The 25073-nt window shown below is 36.6% G+C and overlaps 1 protein-coding gene across 3 annotated transcripts in view; it reads right to left on the bottom strand.

The window, feature by feature from the left end:
• Positions 1-649: 649 nt before the first annotated feature.
• Positions 650-25073, bottom strand: part of ptpn3 (protein tyrosine phosphatase non-receptor type 3) — a 133891-nt gene continuing 109467 nt past the window's right edge. For all 3 annotated transcript variants that reach the window (XM_069195012.1, XM_006635729.3, XM_069195014.1), the window contains exons 25-27: positions 13083-13228; positions 10324-10459; positions 650-7201 (exon numbers count right to left, since the gene is read on the bottom strand). In XM_069195012.1, coding sequence (XP_069051113.1) covers positions 7124-7201; positions 10324-10459; positions 13083-13228 — 360 coding nt within the window. In that variant the 3' untranslated portion in view covers positions 650-7123. The remainder of the gene's footprint in view (positions 7202-10323; positions 10460-13082; positions 13229-25073) is intronic.

Raw genomic sequence — 25073 nt, forward strand, 5'->3', positions numbered from 1 at the left:
TAATTTTAGACCATGGGTAATTGAACTGTAAATCTCATACACAGCATGCTCTGGTCTGGGAACTCAGTTGTTTAGCTCGTATGCAACCTGTTCGATAATTATGCTGCCAATATAATGTAGCAAGACCTGTCACCCTGTGAGGCTGAATTTTCTAGAAGGCACTATCTGGCAGTAAAATTAATATTAGGCCTTTGTGAGATGTATGAATCACAGGACAGATATTTGATAATACTGGGCTGCTGTCAGGAACTAATGTTTTGAGACAGGGTTCAAACTGAAAGTGTCAAACTGCTTGTTGCATTTCTCTTCGGTTCAAGTCATTCATCTCAATCCAGTCTAGTGCTGGGCACTTTAAGATCTTTTCACTACAAACCCTCTTTTTACCAGATAGACATTATTCAATTACTGCTTTTCCTGGAGTTGTCTGCTGTCTGGGGGATATTTCAATTCTTCCTCATCAGGGGTTTTGTGCATGAACTGATTTCACCAGTTGGGAATAGCTTCCCTCTCTATTTGTCTTTAACTTAACCACAAATAACTTGACCTGTTAATGAAAAAAAAAGCCCCTGTAATGTGCTGCTGCATTCTTCAATGGATTACTTCACAATGAGTCTGAAATTATAAATGGCAAAGAGAAAATACATCAGTTTAAACAGAATAAACTTTAATTTGGTTAATTCAACATGTGTACAGCTTGTTATGACATGAATGTATATTACAAAAAAGCTACTGTATACAATTTGTCAAGTGAAATGGTTTCAGAAATTTCAAATATTCAATAGATTAGAACCAAAAGTATCAGATGAGATGTAAACAAAGCTGTGCTTTACTTAATTAATACATTTTTTGTAATTATCCATGATTGTATAAACATATAAATTTTCATGAACAGCTTAAGCAGGCCAAACCTGAAAACATATACAGAACAGCTCCAAAACCATGGAAAAAGTATATTATAAATGTCAACATTGTTAACTATATCATTTTTAAACCATATATATAAACCTAGAAAAATGTTTATTACATTCATTCAGGAAGAAAAAAAAGTATAACAACAATGTTAAGGAATAATTTAACTTTGCAATATTAACATCAATTTACAGGCAAATAATTCTAAACAGGTTATCTTCTTTTAAGTGTACAAAAATCAACAGAGTGTAATGTTCCACATGTGCTGTCTTTTTACTGTTCATATAATTTCTAACACTTTATAACTATGACCAAAAGTGTTTGAACTACAGTGTTAGGGAAAAGCAATACTCTTGGGCATGGTTGTAATTAAGTGCAATCAGTAGTAATGAATTTGTAGGAAATTGTAAAGACAGTAACTTGTTAGCATGGGAATTCAACCTGAATTGGGCATTTGAAGAGCGTAATTCATGCAGAAATGTCAAGGTCCTGACCTTAAATCCATTGCTTATTAACTTACACACAAGACTGCTTACTCTTAATTCAGAGTGTCACCTCATGATCACTGACAGTACATATATGTTTACAGAAAGCCCATGATGCGTGTTCAGAATGAGGAGTGGGACAGTGGCTAAAGTACCCAGTTCTGCTTTGACAGTAAATTTCAATACAGAACAGTAATTCTGATTTCAATACTGCTCTCTGATCCACTTAAGGAGTTTTTAACTGGGCACATGTGCATTGGACACAAAAAGATTTATTTTGGGGGTGGGGGTTATGAGTAACTCCCTGAAATCTGAGACACTGTCAAATTGCAGTCTGTAATTTTTGCTGTTTCTACACCAGTTTATGGAACTTACTTCCTAACTGTTTTATCCAATTCTGCCAGTGTACAAGCCACAAGTCAGATAATTTCCCACCTGGATTGTACTCATGATTATCACCAAAACATAGGAAAGCAAAAAGCAGATATAGTTTCAATTTATTTTTTTGACCAGTCTGCCTCCAAAATAAACGTGCCAACTCTGCACAACTACTTCATCTATATCAGTGAAAACTATAGCAAAGAAAACAACGATACCAATCTTTTGGGTTCAGCCCATTCACTTCCAGTCTCTTTCCCAGTCTCCAAAAACATACTGCACAAGGAGAACCTGTAGTATATACATATTTATTTGCTATTATCATCATGTTTTTGTAAGCCCTATTGATCACCTTGCATCAATCATGCTGAAGTCTGCATTTCCATTCCTGACCTTGGTGTTGGAATACACTGTAACTATATCTTAGGCCTCAGAATACAGCAGTTAAGCATTACATCATTATAACCCACAAAAATACAACAACGGGGTTCTGTATTACAGTCTGCAGTAACAAACCAAAGCAACACAAATTGAGGAACAACTTTCCAGTCCTGGTGGGACTGGCCCTGAACAGGAAAGCTCTTGGTGCAGACCCTCCAAAAGTAGTAGGAGACAGTAAGAGAGCAGAAGCACTCGTGACTGCAGAAATCTTCTTTTTCTATTACTATCACAATTCTTTTCTTCTTTTGTAAGAGTACAAATAACAGTGAAGAGAGCATTTTAAAAAGGCTTCACTCCTCAACTACACTATACTCTTCAGCATTATAGTTATGTTTGGGTCATCATCATTGAAAAGAGCAAGTAAACACAAATGGGCAAGATTTCCAAACTCCCCGGGGTGCCAATTTCATGTCGATAGTGTATTTTATTTAATCACAAATATGCTATATGTAGCACTGTGATGGATTTGTTCATTCCTAGTCATCTTTATTTTAAATATTATGCAGCAGGTACCACCTGTTTGGAAGTGTCTACATTAATCCAGTCAAGCTGTGGTGGCTGCCTGTATGTGAATGTGTGTAGGAAAGAAAGGGAGTGTGTGCAGTGCAGGTGGGAGTGATCAAGCAGACTGATTGAGATTCTCCTGGGAAGACAATGAAACAAATATATATATTTTAAGCCACATACTGTACTTGGGAAAACACTGAGTCATTATTTAATTAAGAGGTATTGCATAGTCTAAATAAATATTGTCACAAATCAGCTGCATACAACATAATATCATGTATTGCTTAATATTAGTAGCAGTCCCCGAGTCTCAACACATTTGAAAAGAAGGTTTCTGAAAGTTTCACTAAAGCATACTAAAACAACATACTGTACAAAAACCGGAACGTCCTTTACAATGTATGGAAATGTACAGAAAACTAAATATTTTGAATCCACAGTTATTTTTTTGTTTTAGGTTGGATATGTAAAGCTTCTGTACATGCAGATTTCTGAAATCTCTTCACTAGGAAATAAACTGCCAAGGCAAAAATAAAGAAATGTTTTCAGGGATCTAAGATGTAGGTAAAATGCAAGATATAAAGGGGTGGCTACTTTATACACTGAGAGATCAAACTGCATTAAAGCTGTTATTTCACTGTTAGTTACCTACTTCCTTACAGCTTTTAAAGACTGCAAAAAGGATCATTAGTTTCTGCACATTGTGGATAATCAATCAGATACCTGTAATTATGAAGTATATTTATGCAAATTACTACCATGTAGACTGAAAACATTCTCTACATTCTAACCATTTCAAAATCAATGGTCATGATCATGAAAGAGTTTTACAGTATGAATGACATTCAGCATTCTCTGCTATGACAGATGTCTTCCAGCTAGCCATGACCATTTAAAAAAGGCTACAAATATTTTAAGTAATGTTGCATTACAACTTCAAGTAATAACAGAACAGAAAAAAGTTGGTGAAATCAACTGTATAATACAACATTTCACAAAGGTATGAACAAGTGAAGACCTTTGTTTACAAAATGGACAAAATCAAATCTTTTTTCCCTTGTATTTTGCTGTCTATTATGACCCACGGCATTCCTCTTTAGCGGTGATAGCTTCAAAAGCCAGACACATTTCGGAATAGGCAACAGGAAAGCTAAAAAAAAACCTCTCAGAGAGTCTCAGATGTAGGTCTGGAAGAGAACTTGGTTAAAATGAATGATGTTTTCAATCATATCAACCGGTGTTATAGCAGAATGGAAATGTATTTGCTCTGCTACAGGGTGCAAAGGCATTACCTTTTTAAACCAAGATAGTGTAGGTGCCAACTATTCACGGCAGAAATTAAAAACAGCTCTTACTAATGATATCGGAAAAAAATCACAAATAGCGCTGAAGAGGATAAATAAGACAATCTAAGCATAGTATAATTTTAAATTAGGAGACTGAAAAATGAGTCTAATATCTGAAATGCGTAAGCCCCTTTATTCACCATGTCCCGTGTGTTCTAAATAAGCAAAGGGATACAGATAACCACTGTGTGCAGGAAAACAGACAGATGCACTAATGTTCTCACAGGGCAAATTCTAGAGCCCACTGACAAATAAAACCCATATGGGCTAATGAATAGTTTCCATTGCTGTAATCATGGCCTACCAAATTAAAGCAACTGAGAAAATACCCATCTCATTACTTTCATGCTTTCTTTAAACCTTTTTTAAAATGTTGGTGTTTCTGTGTATAGAGTAAATCCTTAACAATTGGTGGACAAAACAGCTGGAACCTCTAAAACAGTTGATTACTAGGAATGAAACTGCATTTCTTTCTCTGTTGTACTACAACGTTTGAAAACATTTTGTACACATCTTGCAAATAATGAAAAAGAAACATCAACCCAGAACAGAACCCAGGGCTCAAGAGCTGTGAGGTAGCAGCACTATAATAAAATTGAGATGTCATTAAATGAATACAGAGCAATGTCTGTACCTCACTTAACTGTGGTCTTGGAATATTAATCAGTCTTCCCAATTTCATGTTTCAATTTTATAGAATGCATGTAAATTATTAACAGTTATTTTTTAGAAAATATTAAATATCAGGGGCAAATCACAAATTGTGACAAGATATGGTTGACCTATATCGCCATCTGAGGCACGGTCAATATTCTGTACATGTGACCTTGGACTTCCTTCATGCTCACTCAACTGCAGTATTCATTCTTGCCCTGGAAAGAATGAACTCAAATAAGGACTGGATGGAAAGTAACATAACTGAACATTCTACAACTGAAAAAAGGATTAAAGATTTCTATAAACACATTTATGAAGACAGTACACAAGAATACATTGCAAATAATTAGCAGCAGATTCAGCAGCAACCTGTGATCAGTTTTCAGAAGACTTAGTACAAAGCACAAGGAGGAATACTAAATTTGTTCAAATGCATTCTTCACCACTGGAATTTTTCAAATTATTTTTACTTACTAAATTATGAAATAATCAAGTAACCTTGAAAACCTCACTTCCCATATTATCCCACTGATTTTCAAGTAAGGTCTGAATACACCATGATTAAGATAACCAGTTTTCTCCCTATATCTTGGTGCATTTCTTTTGTGTTATTCAAAGGTATCACTTACTCATGATAATTATAGCCAAAAACTTTATGGGCAAAAACACAGTTTTGTCATCATGCCAGCAGACAATCTCAAGCATGTCTGCATCAGTTATACTATGGAAACCATGAGATGTAATAACATTCCTGTTGTGATTGGCACAAAAGGAATCACAATGTTTTTCTGCATTCTAAATTGCCAGCTAATAAAATGATGAATTGATGTCCTTTTCCTAGGATTCCCAAAGCATAATGGGATACTAATTTGCAATTACTAAATTCTTAAGAGTGCGTGCAATGGACAGCGACACATACAAGCACATACTGTACACATTTATAAATGCAGAAAAACACAAAGGCCAATTTTGGGCCGTACTATTTGGACACTAGTCTGATCAAGATGGGTAATGGAAATTTTGTTTGCTTTTTCCCCCCCAGACACTCTTGTAACCACTGCCCCTCACCTCATCCCTCTATCATTTCTGACTTTTAGCTCTTGATGGTCTGGTCAGAGGGTGAAGCTGTGACTTGGTTTGACAACTAATTGGTCAACTTATTCAATAAGTATCAGAATAATAGACAGGTAGATGACCCAACCCAAGGACACTAGACCCCTCCTCTGTAATCTTTTCTTCAGCCTTGAGAATGCCTGAGGTTTTGAGTTTACTGTGCAAACTTCAAGAACCACATGTGGCTTGGTATTCAGTTTCCACAAGGATGACTCAGACCCATGCCAAGAAATTGCCGATTGAAGCTGCTCTGGTATTAATAAACCACATAAATGGATGACTTCAAATGTAATTTAAACCTTTTATGAGCATTTTGCTGTTCCTAGTGGCTTGTAATTTTGACAAAACTGAACAGGGTCCTGGTGATCATATAGCACATGAAATAATGTCTTCTAAGAAGAACAGAAAGTTTCTGCTTTGCATCATTATCGCACTTGCATATTTCATCTATCTCACTTCGCATGCACTTTTCCACTGGAGTAGAATGATCTGCAAAAGATCAAACCACTATCAGGGTAGCAGTATAGACATAGCCTAAATCTCCCTCTATAATGAAGAGGCCTGCGTTCCTCTGTTACTCCTCTAGCTTCGGTAATCGAAAGCTTAACATCAAATCTGCATCTTGAGTATTAAGAATCGAGTAGCTGTCATAGCTGCACAACATCTCTAGCAATAAAGCTAAATCACAGTAGAAGATCTAGAATGATACTGTTCAATTACGAATAAGGAACATTAGCATTAAAAGGTGCATTATAAAATACAAGCTGGCCTATCTGGACAAAACACAATGTTTTTAATTTGGAATAGTCCTTGGCTAAAGCAGTAGTTGGCACCGATCTTTATGATATAAATCTCTATGAGCACCATTCTCATTTACTTGAAGGGATTCTTTTTGATAGTCTATGCTTTCTTCTTAATCCACCAATTACGCAAACAGTTAATTGGGAATGCCAGACATATCAGGCATTAAGATGTTACTTTTACCGTGCACAGTATAAAAGTAATGTTTTTTTCCCCAATCAATAAAAATAAAAAAAAATAGGACAGTACAAATAGTGCTAGAAAAATCGTATAACTATCCGTTATAGCAGTAGTAGTAGCAGTAGTCATTTTCCCCAATGTGTTATAAAGTGCCACAGTTCACGCGCTCCGCCACGTTCTGTGTGTCTTCTCTCCTGCTGATCTGTGGTTTGAGCAGAACGTCGGAGAGAAGTGCAACTTTCTGGCTGCGGGTCAGCTGTGTGGGAGCCAGGCTCCCCTCCTTTCTCTGTTCCCTGCATGTGTGGGCTAGCTGGACTCCAGTGACCGGCCCCGCTGCTCCTCGTACACACGCAGGATGGCCTCGCACACGAAGCGATACTGACTCTGTAAACAGAAATATCAGGACATCAGGTAAGAGGCTGCACCATCTCTGGAGATCCAGACACAGAGGCAGGACTGAGTGTCCCTCCACAGTGCCCTCTACTGCTCTGATGTTTGTAGAGTGAGGAGGAGGCACCACTAGACAGCGTGACTGAGCATTTGTGACTATGGCCATATACAGTACATAATGCATTTTCAGTCAGTCTGTATTGGAGAGTTTGTTCTGTAGATTGGAACTTTCTGTGAACTGGGTATTTATAAAACAAACCATACGCTATGTAACCTCTTGCATTTTAAATTCCATCAGTACTTTATTTCTTTTAAGAAAGAGTGTCTGGTAACATTTAGTTTACATATAAGAAGCATGTGGCTTCACAGTGAAGGCCTTTATTATATCAAAACTTGTTCAAGTCCACCTGCTAACTACAACTCATAAATGCAGCTTGATGTATGGTTTCCATTCTGAAGAAGCACAAAACCTTAAGACAAAAACCTGCCCGCAAATTTGCAATTCGATACTTGGACAATTGCATTTCAGTTTGTCTCATATCATTATTCTATGAGAATTAGAATGGGTAATAAAGGTCAGGATCAGACATAGTACTTAACAAACCAAACCAGTAGCACATTGAAGTCAGCATGCCAGTTTCCCTCTAAGCACCTTGTTACTGATGGCTAGGAAAAACATACACAGTAACAGTCAGCATAGTGCATATAAGGAAGACTATCTAGTTTTTCTCAAATATTAATACCACACCTGCCCTTTAGTCTCTTTAATGTTTTATAAAAGGAACTTATTATCTTAAAGGGCAGCATGGCACTGATCATAACATTAAGAAAGAGCAGTCTAACTCAGAAAATAGAAGGATAAAAAAGGATTAAATTAAAATATGAATGCTACAGAGCCAGAATGTGTTATTCAATTGCAATTAACATCACTTTGAATCTGTACACACACAAAGAGGGAAAGAGTAGGAAAAAGAAAAAGAAAGACTGAAATCTGTGTAAAATATTGTACAATGGGTTTTTTTTAATTAAGAAGAATTGGCTCTAGAGATCAAATACATCTTCATACAGCACTTGGATAAGTGTGAAGAATGCAGAAACATTCTGATGTTAAGCTTTATGTGGAAGCTGTACATGAAACACTTTTCTACACTGAACTATGAAGAAGGACCCAGGTTAACCCTTTCCTCATCAGTAATAAGGGCTAGCACTCAAAACAGAAGTGATGTCCTACTGTATGTAACAGATTAAAACATGGTAGACTGGTATTACCCATCAATGTGCCAAAGGGTGGGTTCTGGCTTGAACATTGTGACTGCTGTACGTTCCAGACATGAACTGCAATTTAGTAATGGACACGTTTACTAGAGTTTTAAAAGGCAGGAATTTCACTGTTGAAGTGTTTTAACTAATCCCCTCAAAGTCATGGAGAAATAGAACAGTAACTCATTATATTCAGAATCATACTGTACGTAGCCTACCTCTAAATCAGAATTTCAACACCTTCCATGAAAGGACAAAGACAAACATTACATTTTGGAGACTCAAAACACATACTGTTGTTGTTCCCTGGAGGGAAAAGCACAATCTGAGGAACAATTCCCATTCTCTCAGAAAAAAGTCCCTATGTTTATAGGGTAGGTAAATACCTCTCTCAGATATACTGTAGCACTGCTAAAGAGAAAAATACTTAGGAATCAACAATTCTGAGGAAACAAAGACATTACCCTTGCATGAGCAAATAGATTTCTTCAAAACAAAGCAATTATACCCTTTAAGAAACAGTTAATTTATTAATAATAACCAATTTCAACATTTAACACAATTACACTTTAAAAAAGGTTATCTCCAAAGTCGTATTTCACAATGAATAACAGTCAGTTACAATAATAAAAAGCCCCAATGAGGTTAAAACGCAGGCCGCAAAATGTCAGCACGGCAGGCTCTTGCAGTAACCTGTTATTATGATAAAGTAAAAAAAAAACGCTCGAAGAAAAGAGGGCATGTTGCTGGATTACTGTTCTGGGAAAGGGCACAGATCAGGGACCTGCATTCTTTTATAACTGGAAGGGGCTGTTCCAGCTGTGAGGCGTTAAATGTGCTGACTCATTTGAAGGTTCTAGATATTTTCATTTTTTCCTGTGCGATTTATTTACTTAGGACAAACAATGTCAGGTCTGAAACCCTTAAGTAATGAATTAACTGTTCAAACAGCCTGCTTTCCTGAGATATACAGCAGGAGACGAACATTGCTTATTTCCACCTTCTCTAGTGGGAATTTGATGGTGAAGAAAGAGAAAAAAGAGAAGTGTCTTAAAGACAGCCTCATTTCATTCACCTTTTTTAGGGGTTGCAAAGTGCATTGATAAATACCACTATAAGTAATGACGTTATAATGGTTTATAACATCATTAAGAAAATGTAATGGATTTTTTCTGTTCAGTTATTAATGGCAACAGAAGCCAAAGTGTTATTAATTTTTGTGTCATTGTGTGTTTTAGTACCTGGTAAATTGCATTTTTACTTCCTGTGTAAAGCTATTCCATAAACTACACAACCATAAATAACTATAACATGGTCAGGAGCTACTGTACCACTGTTAGAATATGTGGTACTAAATTACTCTACATACAGTAAAGCAAACTCTAAGGTAGAAACTACAGATCGAAATGTAAACATGAGTCAGAAACATAATAAGTCATTTAAACTCCAGGTATAATAGTTGTCTAATAACTTAGTATAGTAACATATGTAATGGTGTCTGACAAACTTCATATTGAGTGAAATTTTTAGATTTGAAATGCATATGCCTAAGTGAACTGTCTGCAAACAAAATCAATGTCTGGAACATAGAAAAAAATTATCTGTATGGTATGCAGGATACAGTGATATCCGTACAGTATATCAGACTGCCCTCTTCCATCACAATATTAAGAATGGAACCAATTCAATCTGATAAAATTCATGTTAAATGCCTCTCAGTATATACTGTGATTATCTTCGAAAGGCAAAGAAACGTGCTAGTTTTATAGAGTTCATCTCTTCCAAAGAAAGGAGAATCCAACAAACAGCTGTTAAATTAAAAACTTTAATTTGCTTGCTCAGATACCCAAACTCACCGCAGTCTGCACCATCATGGCTCTCTGGTCCCTCATGGTTCGTACAATGTCCAGTGGGTAAACAGGCTGGTTCTTTTCAATTAGCTCCACTGCTGTCTCCATGGTAACAAGGACACCAGTTCGGCCAATCCCAGCACTGTAAAAGATTCCTCACAATAACACACAGCTGGGTAATCCTAGAAAACCCTGGAAAGACTACAGAGATAAGATCACTTTACTAGCCATATACAGTTTCTTGCAATAGGAATTTGTCATTTCGCATACTCCAGCTTTCTTTCCATGAGACACACAGATTCACAGACAGGGAGAGAGAACCTTGGGGTCAAAGTGCAAGGTCAGCCACTTATATGGTGCCCCTGGAGCAGCTGGGGTTAAGGGCCTTGCTCAGGGGCCAAACTGAGAAGGATTCCTCTGCTGGCTGTGGGATTTGAACTGGCAACTTCCAGCCACAGATCCTTAGCCACAGTGCCAATGCTCTGCCCCAATTTGTATATTGAGTATGAATTCATGGTACCCTAACACAAATAATGCTGAAAAGAGATACTCTATAAAAGTCAATCCTAGATTGTTTTATTCCCAAAAATGAACTCTTTAAAGATTACAACCCCTACCATCTAACAAAAGTTCGGAGAAGCTGGGAGAGACAAGAAAGGAATTGCACAAGCAATTGCAACATTAGATTTTATCATTTTTTAATTTTACACCAATACGCATCAACATCTTTTTTAGAGAAAACAAACTGCAATTTGCTTACATATATTACAAGTTTTCTAACAGCTTTATCCAATTCGGGGTTGTTGGTGAGCTGGATCACATTCTGGCAAGCTGAGGCCACTAGGCAGAATACACCCTGGATGGGACAGCAGTCCATCACAGGGCAGACAGACAGACAAACTGACACCGGGGGTCAAGTTTCTCTGAATTAGTATTTCTTTGGACCAGGGGAGGAAACTGGAGTACCTGGCAAAAACCTCAACAAACATGGGGAGAACATACAATCTCCACACAGATAGCACCCCAGGAATTGAACCCTAGACCCTGGAGCTGCAGGACAGCAATACTAACTACTGTGCCTCCATGCTACCCTACAAGGTTGCAATTAATTATTAATAAGTTATGTCAAACGTTTCTAAAATGCAAGTCCCGTCAATGCAAAGCAAAATTAAAGAAAAATATTTACCATGGCAATAGCAGGAACTACTATTTTTGTGGGTAAACGGAAATAAACACCATTATTATTTTTAAAGAGCACTGCTGCAGTGAGATCAACAGATACAGTTAAAAAAGTATTCACATTCACTCTCAACACAGCCACAAGATGTACATATCAGTATTGATTATATTGAGATTACTTTGTAAGGGACCAGACCTGTGTCCCATGGAAAGTTGTTGTTGCGTTAGACCACTGAGGATTAAATAAATAGTTAACAATTCTACTTTTGACGTTTTGGAACATTCAGTGTGGGTCACATGAAGATGGATGGATGTTTGCTCGTTATGCCTCCCGGCACTTAGGGGCAGCAACATGCTGTGGATGTTACCGGAACATTAGTTTTTATGGGACAGGGTTGTTAGCATTCTGCCTGACCTCCAACATGGAGGACCTGGTGCCAGACATGGGACACAAACCCACTGCTCTGAGATTATGTGTCTCATGCTCTACCAACAGAGCTAGTCAGGGCTGGTCACGTGAAGAACATTAAGAAAAAGAAAAAGGTTTGCAAACAATTGTGTTAAAAGAAATCTTATAAGAAAAAGGGTTACAAAAAGGAAGTGGCCATTTGATCCATCTAACACATTTGGTTTTTAGGCAGGTACTGTAATTGGTCTGAGGATCTCATCCAGCTGTTTCTTGAAATAAGTGATGGTATCAGTTTTGACCACACTGCTTGTTTCAGACACCCTTTGAGTGAAGTAGTACCTCCAGGTCTTGGTTGTAAAAGGCATATATATCCTCTTAGTTTCAGTTTGTGCCCTTTAGTTTGTGTTACACTGTTGATTACAATTACCTCTAAACATTTGGAATATTTGAATTAAGTCCCTTCATAGTTCTGTGTTCAAGGCTACATAGGTCCAGTATACTGTATTCTTATTGGTGAACCCGAGGTCTGACCTGGGTGCCCTTCTCTTAATGAATTATCTTTCTTGTTTTACTGTTGATCAAATTTGATCACAGTTTTACAATTGTGGTCTAACTGGCATGCTATACAATTTTAGGATAAAATGTCTTGCATTACGTTATGTGCTTTTAACGATATATCCTACCATTTCTGGCCTTTTTCATTGCTTCCCGCAATGTCTACAAGAGGGATATAAGATTCATGTGCTTTGGGCATTTGATTTCAATGTACTTCAGGTGGGCCCTACATACCATAAATTACAGAAATACAAGGTACATCCTGCATACAGTACATGCATAGTATTGTTTGTTGCATTGTTACTTTTTGGATTGAGGTGTTTATTTTTATTGTATTTATGATAAATGTACCTTTTTAAATGCGATATTAAATACAGTCATTGCATCGTCACTAGATGTAAATTAAGCAGAACTTACAGATGACCTTCTGGGTATGGGACGTTTTTCAGCAGTATTAACTATTTAAGATGGGATAGCTGTGATTGTACTGTGTGCTACTGTATGTATGTCTATGTTCTGTTCTCCTATTGAAGCCCATTGGACAAATAAAATGCTTTTTCTGGGAAACATCAGCCCGCTTGCTTGGCTTTCTAAAACTCTCCGACATTTTTTCAGGACTCACCTGCAGTGGACAAACAGTGGGTCATTTTCACCCCTCTTTTGCCGGATAAAGTTCACAAAGTCCAGGAAGTCAGAGGGGTCATCAGGCACACCGTGGTCAGGCCAGGCTACGTACTGCAGGTGAGTGACGCTGCGATCCTCTCCTGTCTGGGAGAGGAAGACTGTCATTAGTGGGACTGTGGAAAGCCAAAAAGATGTAGAGGCAATAAAATCAAATACCTGAAGATTAGAGAGTAAAGAATCTGGAAAGACTATACAGTACACGTCTTTTTACCCTTCATTCTGGTTTCCTTGTAACTAGTTTAGTGATGTGTTCAAACTCCTATAAGCCATTTCTTAATTCTTAATTGATCCTACTAAAATATCCTCTATAGCAAAGCTTCATACCTTTTGATTGACATCGTTAAGCAGCCCACATACCAAATTTTGGATGAGAGGAAATACTCATGCAATATTTTCTACCTTCATAAACGTGCTTGACTTATTCTTAATGAGAAAAACTATAAGGTTTCAAACACTTGGCTCACTCAAGTCTGTGTTAGAATGTTAAGTGTTTCTTCTAAGTACTGGAACATTTGGGTTTTGGTTATGCTTTTTTTCCCCCCCAAAGTTGTACACTGAAGTTAGTGTACTAGAAAAAGATCCCTGAGAATGGCCGAATAGGTCTTCAAAATTAGTCACTTGAGACTGCACAAAGCCTGGTCTTTTACAGCTTGGCCAAGTATTCTGTGGAACACGTGCTGCTTAACCATCTTTCCCAAGTCCAAAAAGGGCTTTTCTCAGTTGCTAATTAATTAATGTGTCCTGAAAACAATTGGCCTTGCTTGAGTGAAGCACTGCAGAGCCCAACATATTGCCATTTTTATCATCAATAACTGGCATACAAGCCCAGTCTTTCAGCTTCTCAGGAAAACAAACATCAAACATAACAAACCATTAGCCTTTAGAGCACATTATCACATATGAAATGTGCAGGAGATAGAGACATTTAACTTAATGCAATGAATGACTGCTTCTGCATTCTGAATGTAAGAATTTAAAAGATGTTCACCAAGAATGGTATTACATTCAAATGTGGTTTTCTTAGATATGATTCTATTATCAGCAGGCAGAGCTGTCTTGTTTATTTTGACGACACACAAGTAACATGAATAGAGCCTGGGTACTTGAGTAACGTGAGATGATTACTGTATTTATTCTTAAAAAGAAAGAAAATAAATATAAAGAGACTGAGGCTGCACATAAGACCACTTCACTGATGAGTGTGAGAATAAGTGAAACATAAAAATGTCTAAATGAATCTAAAGAGATCAGAATAAAGGACAGAAGATTGAGCAAATTAAGGTTTTTAGATTTCCTTAAACTATTTAATTCCTAACCTAATTACTGAATAAAACCAATAAAGTAAGCAACATTCTGACCCATAAATGGATTGCAAACTGAGCTGTACATATCAACTATTTGGGCATTAACATCGCCAACTTAAATTGATAAAATCCATTGAATTATCTGGTCTGTACAATTGTAAATATTTCTTTAATAACAGATAACACATAATTAATTTGTTTTAATGTTTTTTTAAAACAGGTTTTGCCTTGGCTGGATCCAAGTCATTTTCATGGTTATCAACATGAAAACCAGTTTCCTGACATTATCTCCTCTCTCTGTTCACAAACTAGAAGTCAGTACTTTAAACTCCCATAGTAGATCACAAATGGATGGTGATCTTGACTAAACAAATTCTTAATTAAGAAAATGAACCTTCGGATCCTCCTTCCCTTCTAACTCCCTTCTGGCACTGTCCTTTCAATTCTAAAGGATTAGTTTACGCCAAGAGAGGTCAGGGACAGGAACAGATGGGCTGCTCTTCCTGTGCAGTTTCATAGATGCTGCCTTGGAAATTACTGTGTGCTCTGGGTACTTTCTCAGAAGTCTGTGATAACAATCTGTTGCAGATAAACAGAAAAACTTACAGATAAAGACAATTGTAGCATTGGAACAGTCCCTAAACTGTGGCGCAGTCCTATTTTCTCACAATGTACACTGAATATACAAGTATATCCATCAGGTAGTGAATGACTTACAGTACAAGTCTAAAGCATGAAGCAGACATGTGCTTTTACAGTATCTGCACCATCGTGTGCTTGGATTTCTGTTGCAACTGTTCTGTCTTCTCGGTTCCTTATCTTAGTGTTGTACATCTTTAGACCTTAATCCTTCCTTGCTTTTGGAAACTGAAGGCTGATGAGATTTGCTACTTATGTGCTTCAGCCCTGTTATTAAAAGAGAATGGATCCCTTTAATACTTAAATGATATTAGACCTGTGACTCATTATGCAGATTTCCTTACTCATCTACAGTTTTGCTTTTGGAGAAATACAACAAAGTAGTCCATGAATTCAAATGACCATTTAAGAAAACCTTTAGATCAAAGTTTAATTTTGCATTTAACAATGTATACTCATTTGTTGACCTTACACTTGTTTTTGTTGAAATTTTCTCTTATTTATAGTGACATAGCAGCTTTCCAAATTAAAACACTTTCTTGCTCCCTGCTGAAGAAAGCATTCCTTTCTATGATAAATCAATGCTGTCATTAAAATCTGGTATATGATTCAATGAATAGATTATATTATATATAATAGATTAATAGTCTATTGTTACCCAAAATGATTAAAAAATGCTACTCAGGACCGGTATGTACGTTGTACATACAAAAACAAAATACACCCCCTCATAAAACATACATTTTCCACTAAGTGGCAACTCAGAACTAAACAAAACAAACCTTCAACAATCAGTAGTTTTGAAATGACAGAAACCTTAGCTCAGGTGCAGCAGAGTCTTCAAATGCATCTACTATAGGGGATAATTCACTTTGTGAGAAACACTACAGCTGCCTGCTCTCTGGCTGCCCTCTCCTTTGTGGTGATACATTCAGATTCCCATGGCAACAGCAGAGTGAGAACAAGAGGTTCATTTCAAGGTACACTAATCTGACAATCCTGCCCTGGTCCCTGTATGAGATAACAGCAAACTTCCTGGACAAGGAGCTTTATTTCTGCTCCTGTCAAAGCCAGAATTGAGAAAGGAGTGAAAAACCCTCTACTTTTAAGGCAAAATGCCACAACAGGAAGCAAAGGATCAAAAGTGAAAGAACCATAAAGGTGGAAAATAATATGGGATAATAGATCATAAATCAATGATTTATTATTAAAATTATTTCCATCTAGAAATGCACTAAATATTTTACATACAAGATTTTTGTAAATGACGCTTATCACAGAAAAAGGATCAGTAGTAAGGGGTAATTGTAGCACGATTAACAATGAGGGTACATTTAAAATCAATAAATCACTGAGGCTCAATGGTATTTTTCTGGTCCTACTTAAGGAAATGGGGGATGTTATGATATTTACCTATAATATCTTAACACTCAGAATCAGAGCAGTACTTACACGTAACAACTGAAATTGTTACATCAATTCCTAAAAATGGGGACACAACTGAACTAGGAAATAATACAAATTAGGGCTGAATTTGAGGAATTAATAAAAAAAATAAAAAGGAAGGACATGTGACTCTAAAGAATCCAGGAAGATACAGTATATTTAGATGTTAAGAAAGCTTTGTAAAGTCCCTCATAAATGATAGATTCTCAAATTTAAAACCAGAGAAAACCAAGGTGAAGCAAGCACATGGCTTGAGAATTAAGTGGCAAGGTACACACCTCCAAAGAGGTACTTGTTTCACTGTAGTACACCACGGCTCACATTTTAGGTTCATTGTTCTTCCTAATCTAAATTATTTTGAGCCTGATACAGTATATTCAGAAAAAAAAGACATTTACTGATGTTCCAAAAAATAGGTGTGGAAAACAAACATTGCAACAGGAGATTTAAATAAGATGTAAAGAATCAAGAATTGGGCAGATGTAGTGAAGTAAAATTTAACACTGAAAACGTGCCTTGCAATAGTATGCAGACCTTTCCTATGGTATTGCATAGTGTGAAATTATAAAAGGATGCATAAACATTTTTAAACTTAATATTCAAAACTCAAACTGAAGACTTCACTTGTAAGATAGGTTACAGTAAATGTTAACAAAAAGAAAAAAGGAAAAAATAAAATGCTGACTCAAACCTCAGAACACAGTATTTGGTAGAAACACCTTCAACAGCAAGCATTTTTTTTAAGCCACAACATTCTGGTAGAAAAAGCTGATGGAAATATTTGCCCATTCTTCTTGGCAGATTTTCTTAAAATTGCTCAATTTGCCTGGGAATTGTTTATGGTGAACAGCAGTTTTCCTACAGATTATCAATAGGATTCGTTCAAAAAAGTGAATGTTTGTCACAGTTTTGTCTGAAGCAGGTTTTCCCACTAAATTGTGACTGTCATTTTGTGCATTAATGTTCCCATGAATTTTGACTCTCCTGCTCATTAGAAGCAGAATTATAGCAATAGTGCCACTGGTTTGACAATAAGGATGGTGTAGACCAAGTTATGGACTACGTTGGCTTTGCTTTAGATGTAACTCTTTGCAATTAGACCAAAATATTCTAATTCTCTCTCACAAAGCCTTAGGTGCATTGCTGCAAAATGTCATGTGGAAATTGAGATGTTTTCCCTTACTTCCATCCAAGCACGCTTTGTGGATTGACTGGGCTATTGTTGACCTTTCAGTCAGGCTTAAGAAAAACAAAATGAAGACTTTGGAGTGGCCTAGTCAAAGTCCTGACCTTAATCCGATTGAGATGTTGTGGCATGACCTTAAAAAAGCGGTTAAGGCTCGAAAACCCTCCAATGTGGCTGAATTACAACAATTCTGCAAAGATGAGTGGGCCAAAATTCCTCCACAGCGCTGTAAAAGACTCATTGCCAGTTATCGCAAACGCTTGATTGCAGTTGTTGCTGCTAAGGGTGGCCCAACCAGTTATTAGGTTTAGGGGGCAATCATTTTTCACACAGGGCCATGTAGGTTTGGATTTTTTTTCCCTTAATAATAAAAACCTTCATTTAAAAACTGCATTCTGTGTTTACTTGTGTTATCTTTGTCTAATATTTCAATTTGTTTGATGATCTGAAACATTTCAGTGTGACAAAAATGCAAAAAAATAAGAAATCAGGAAGGGGGCAAAAACTTTTTCATAACACTGTAACTAAAACTTTTAAAAGTGTTCACTTTTGGTTACCACACAGAGAATATATGAAATCTTAGAACAAAATAAAAAATAGCAACCAGAATGGATAACCATATACAGACGGGTAAAGTGAGGTAAGAGAATCCACAAGGGAGGCTTAGAGCAGCATTGATTTAAGTAGAAAGATCCTAAATCTTATATAGAGTTAACCCAGGAGACTATTTCCTAAAAACATAGGATCACATATTGAACATCCTTGAAAAACACACCATCTAAAGAACACCATCATAACTCCTTCATAAACAGTACATAGTACAATCATAGTAAATCATGTACAGGAATCATACTGTATAGCAACCCAGAATCACTGTTACTAAGCTAATTCTGTAGAAAGGTCATGTCATCTATCAATTTCTTAATGCAATCTTCCATAATTCTACCTGACATGTTTTTACCTGGAGTTCTTAGGTTTTACAGTAGCTGAAAGTACTATATGTCTATAATGCACAAATGGTTGTAAAGGATAAGGATTGTGAAGTAACTAAAGAGAACTACTTTGCGACACTAGTTATTCACATTTTTCCAAGATCTGTACTTACGTATTTTATTTTTGGGATACTTTAACTTTTACTAAAAGTACATTGGTTTAGAAAACATGGTATTTCTACTCCACTAAATTTCCCAGAAGCATTTTTGTTCCATGTCCCATGTGGGATACTGATATTTACATGGGTAAGGATTCTAATTGTGTAAAGCAAAGGCACATTCTGTGTATCAACAGAATGAATACTGTAATGACCCATTAAACTAAGCACTTAAATGGAGTTTAAATTTGTTTAATTTGTTTATGAAACAATACAGAATTGAGAGCATTAGTGACATCTTCTAAATCAACTACTTGCTTGCTTGATCCTAGCCTAAATATTATAAATTTGTTTCTAAACCTTGGATACAGCATGTACCGAAATCTCTAAAAATGGCTGTTATTAATTATTATTATTATTTTATCGCTAACGTCCTGGAGAAAGCTGTAGCAAAACAGTTATGTATATTTTTGCTAAGAAATTAGGTCTTTGAAGTTTTTTCCAATCAGGCTTTAGACCACACCACAGTACGGAGACTGCTTTAGTCAAAGTACTGAATGACCTACATCTCTCCACTGACCTTGGCTGCATTTCTATTCTTGTGTTATTAGATCTAAGTGCAGCGTTTGATACCATAGATCATAACATTCTATTAAACAGACTTGAAAACGTTGTTGGCATAAGTGGACAGATGTTCCTGGTTCAGGTCCTGATCCTACCTAACTAATCGCTATCAATTTTTACAGGTAAATAATGCATATTCTGAGCCTATTGGGGTAAAATATCGAGTCCCTCAAGGTTCAGTGCTTGGTCCTTTGATGTTTTCCTTGTATATGTTACTCCTCGGTCATATAATTCGTAAGCATGACATTAACTTTCACCTTTTATGCAGATGATACTCAGGTGTACATATCAGTCAAACCAGACGAAGTAAAACTGTCTGAAAGACATTAGAAGCTGGATGGCTTGCAACTTCCTTGTGCTTAATTCTGACAAAACAGAAGTGCTGGTGCTTGGTCCTAAGGTTGCTAAACTAGGTTAGCTGAATGTACTGTACCTTGACTGTTGGTGGCTTCTCTGTTGCTCCCAGTACAGTAATTAAAGACCTAGGTATTACTATCGATTCTGATCTTTCATTTGATATTCACATTAAAAATCTTTCTAGAGTAGCCTTCCACCACTTAAGAAACATTGCCAAGCATAGGAGGCTGCTATCTCTCCTTGACGCTGAAAAATTAGTACATGCACTTATAACTTGAAGAGTGGATTACTGTAATGCTGTGCTCTCTGGTTGCTCTTCAGTGTCCCTAAATAGACTCCAGTTAGTTCAAAATGTGGCAGCTAGAGTACTCACAAGAACTAGAAAATATTAACATATAACTCCTGTTCTGTCATGTCTGCATTGGCTTCCTGTTAATTCTGCATTGATTAAAAATTGTCACTGCTCATTTATAAAGCTCTGCATGATCTTGGCCCACAATATTTGAGTGATCTCTTAGTCCCTTATAATCCCTCTCGTACACTTCAATCACAAGGAGAAGGTTACCTAGTTGTTCCTACAATTAAAAAAGTCACAGCTGGCAACAAAGCATTTTTTTATAGAGCTCCCAAATTATGGAAGAGCCTCCCCAAAGATTCAGACAAATCTAAATGTTCAAATGTGTGCTACAAACGTATTTGTTTAGTCAAGCTGATCTGAGAAGCTGCTAATTGATTGCAGTACATCTCGTTTGGCTTTTGGTAGCCGCTAATGACATGCGCTTTTTTAATTTCAGAAATTACAGAGTTTCACACAAACATGCTAATCTGACAATCAATCATGATATGAAGATATACATCAAAATCTTTAACTCTGTCACTTGCGGTTATTTGGAAATAACCGGTTATTTGGAAATGTTTTGACATGCTCATTCTAACTATATTAAGTGTATACACTTTATAAAAAGCTAAAATGTTTTAACCCTTTCTATGAATATTTGCTTGTATTGTTCTAAAAAAAGCTGTACTTTTTAAAATCCACTTAATAGAGAATACTAATATGGAATCATGTAACTAAAATTTTGGTAGTTGAAAACAATGTCACTAATGATATTAATTTAAGGATCTAAATACAGCTACAGTGGGGTAAGTGCGTGCCTATCACCCAGAAGGGTGATAGGCACTCATTCTCTCAAAAGACTCTCTAAAAATAAAATCGTATATAATACTGCATTTACACTATATTGACATTTTTATTGTTTGTATATACTGTATCACAACATGTTAAATATTAAAATGATATTAATAAATCAAAGAAATGAATGAGTTAGCAAATGTGAATACTGTCAACGGTGGGAGTATAAACCAGTTCATCAAGTTTAAAACAAGTTTAAATCATAAAAATTATAATTATAATCTAGAATAAAGCGGTATTAAAAAAACACTGACACCAAAGTATAAGAATGTCTCTGATCATTATCAACTATATTAATTTTATTACTAATAAATAAAAATTTCAAACTACTTGTATTCTGTTCAGGGTGATTTGTTTTCACAATGTTCCACAACGCCTAATTTGAGACCCGTTGTTTCAGATTTCCATAACTTTGTAAACAAAATACACAGAGCCTTCAAACCACAAGCAGTTAGCAAGTTCACAACAGTAGAATTACTATTCAAAAGTTATGTAAGAGAAACACCTGACCATATAAAGCAGAATAACACAAACTCAAAATTATGCATCTTGGGTGAGTATGGGGCTCAACCTCTCTTTAATGTGCAAAAGTGTATTTTCTGTTTCTACTCAGATAACAATAAACTACATATACAATTTTTTTGACAGGAAGAAAAGTAGCCACTATCTTTTTCACTACATTATGCTCCATTTTTATTTTCTGTTGTTTAATTGGAAAACGACTGTCTCAAGGGGCTCAGCATTGACAGAGGTTCAAAACCAGGCGTTTTCTGGTGACAGCCCAAGTGTTTCCACACACCACTTAAGGGCTTCACTGTGCCGCCTGGCAGTTTTACAAAAAGTGCACTCTGACAACAATATTTCAAGAATGTAGTGCTGAGGTGCACTGCAAATTGCTGTATTATCCGGCATGCACTCTGAATGGCTGGATCTATACATGCAATGTAATTCCATTTTCAGGAAAAAAATACTGTAAAGCGATATTACATTTTAAAAAAGTAGCTACCTATGTATTTTATATAACATATAAATTATTTTCAAGAAATAAAATAACATAACGAAAAAACAGTTTCATCTAATGCAACACAAGTGCTACCAAGCGATCTGTTTTGAGCTGTGAAGGGATGAAAGCGGTATGCTGGATAGGACTGTGGATTACAGCTGTGTGCTTTCTGCTGTTGTGAGTTTTGACCCACATTCTAGATGGCTGCATCTGTAGCTACTGAACAACTAAACAAGCAAGATGGACTAAATGGCCTCTTTTTGTTTGCAACCCTTTTTTACTATAGTCCAAAAAAAGTCTTAGAAATCTAATTTATACTGTCTGATTTGACATTTATAATGATGAGAAGATATAAATTAGATGATTCAGAATACACAGAAAAGTCACCATAGTTACCACTGAGTAGCAAACACTGTATAAATAATACAATATACCACTGCTGTTATTATAGTATATTTCATTACTATGGTTATATACAGTATATACAGTGCCTTGCGAAAGTATTCGGCCCCCTTGAACTTTTCAACCTTTTGCCACATTTCAGGCTTCAAACATAAAGATATAAATTTTTTATTTTATGTGAAGAATCACCAACAAGTGGGACACAATTGTGAAGTGGAACGAAATCTATTGGATTTTTGAAACTTTTTTAACTAATAAAAAAATGAAAAGTGGGGCGTGCAAAATTATTCGGCCCCTTTACTTTCAGTGCAGCAAACTCACTCCAGAAGTTCAGCGAGGATCTCTGAATGATCCAATGTTGTCCTAAATGACTGATGGTGATAAATAGAATCCACCTGTGTGTAATCAAGTCTCTGTATAAATGCACCTGCTCTGTGATAGTCTCAAGGTTCTGTTGAAAGCGCAGAGAGCATCATGAAGACCAAGGAACACACCAGGCAGGTCCGTAATACAGTTGTGGAGAAGTTTAAAGCCGGATTTGGATACAAAAAGATTTCCCAAGCTTCAAACATCCCAAGGAGCACTGTGCAAGCGATCATCTTGAAATGGAAGGAGTATCAGACCACTGCAAATCTACCAAGACCTGGCCGTCCCTCTAAACTTTCAGCTCAGACAAGGAGAAGACTGATCAGAGATGCAGCCAAGAGGCCCATGATCACTCTGGATGAACTGCAGAGAACTACAGCTGAGGTGGGAGAGTCTGTCCATAGGACAACAATCAGTCTTACACTGCACAAATCTCGCCTTTATGGAAGAGTGGCAAGAAGAAAGCCATTTCTCAAAGATATCCATAAAAAGTCTCGTCTAAAGTTTGCCACAAGCCACCTGGGAGACACCCCAAACATGTGGAAGAAGGTGCTCTGGTCAGATGAAACCAAAATCGAACTTTTTGGCCACAATGCAAAACGATATGTTTGGCGTAAAAGCAACACAGCTCATCACCCTCAACACACCATCCCCACTGTCAAACATGGTGGTGGCAGCATCATGGTTTGGGCCTGCTTTTCTTCAGCGGGGACAGGGAAGATGGTTAAAATTGAGGGGAAGATGGATGCAGCCAAATACAGGACCATTCTGGATGAAAACCTGTTGGAGTCTGCAAAAGACCTGAAACTGGGACGGAGATTTATCTTCCAACAAGACAATGATCCCAAACATACAGCAAAATCTACAAAGGAATGGTTCACAAATAAACGTATCCAGGTGTTTGAATGGCCAAGTCAAAGTCCAGACCTGAATCCAATCGAGAATCTGTGGAAAGAGCTGAAAACTGCTGTTCACAAACGCTCTCCATCCAACCTCACTGAGCTCGAGCTGTTTTGCAAGGAAGAATGGGCAAGAATTTCAGTCTCTCGATGTGCAAAACTGATAGAGACATACCCCAAGCGACTTGCAGCTGTAATCGCAGCAAAAGGTGGCTCTACAAAGTATTAACGCAAGGGGGCCGAATAATTTTGCACGCCCCACTTTTCATTTTTTTATTAGTTAAAAAAGTTTCAAAAATCCAATAGATTTCGTTCCACTTCACAATTGTGTCCCACTTGTTGGTGATTCTTCACATAAAATAAAAAATTTATATCTTTATGTTTGAAGCCTGAAATGTGGCAAAAGGTTGAAAAGTTCAAGGGGGCCGAATACTTTCGCAAGGCACTGTATATTATATATGAAAACTCATGCAGTAAATAAGTAAATATGGATGAAAATAAAAAGGTGACAATGTCTTATTGAAATATTTGAAAATTAAACTCTCTTCACAGGTACTGTAAGTGCTGAAATAGAGATAATTTAATCTGAGAGGCAGTGCTCGGAGTACTTTTCTGTAGTATTTATGAGCAGTGCAAAAGCAGTTACTTTTCAGATGATGAAACAAAGACCACATAAAGGTATTTTTTACTTGACACCTTTTAGACTAAAGACTTATTTTTTCTGTCACTACTTAAGAAACCAATGTGACTGAATAATATAATAGTTATTAGGAACAGAATCCATGGGTTGCTTTCCCGCACATTCATCCATTTAATTTGCAGTTGCGAGAAAGACGAGGACAAAAGACTTCAACTTTTTACCCACTGTGTTGAAACTTACAAGGGCAGCAGCACAAGCAATTGCCTTCAGATTTTAATAATATACCTCTATATTACTGAAAATGGCTCCACAGAGGGAAGCGAGTGAAGTAGTAATTTCCTAAACATCAAATACAAACACTGTCAACAGGAGATTTAATATAGGAAGCAACATCATCAGCATTTACACCATCCATCACCTGCTTAATTCACGCAAGAGTACAGTGTTTGACTGCATTTTAAGTTCAGCTTTAAAATATACAGTGTGGACACTGATAAATAAAAAAATAATTCCTACATCCTGTGAAGAAAGTATTTTGATTCTTTGTTGATAAGGTTCATTTTAGTAAACAATTAAGAATATCATTTAAAAACAAAAACTAAGAACTGCCATGCAAACAGATGATCATGTTGACAGATTTTTCAATGGCATCCACACTATTCCACATCATCAACCATATAGATGTTGTTTTCATCTTCCAGAGCCTTTAGTGTGGTAAACCATAGTAAAAACAGGTTCACGTGCTGCAAAATCTTAGATAATTAAACCATGGTAAAAATAA

The sequence above is a fragment of the Lepisosteus oculatus genome, chromosome 10 (assembly GCF_040954835.1).
Source record: "Lepisosteus oculatus isolate fLepOcu1 chromosome 10, fLepOcu1.hap2, whole genome shotgun sequence".
Lineage (NCBI taxonomy): Eukaryota > Metazoa > Chordata > Actinopteri > Semionotiformes > Lepisosteidae > Lepisosteus > Lepisosteus oculatus.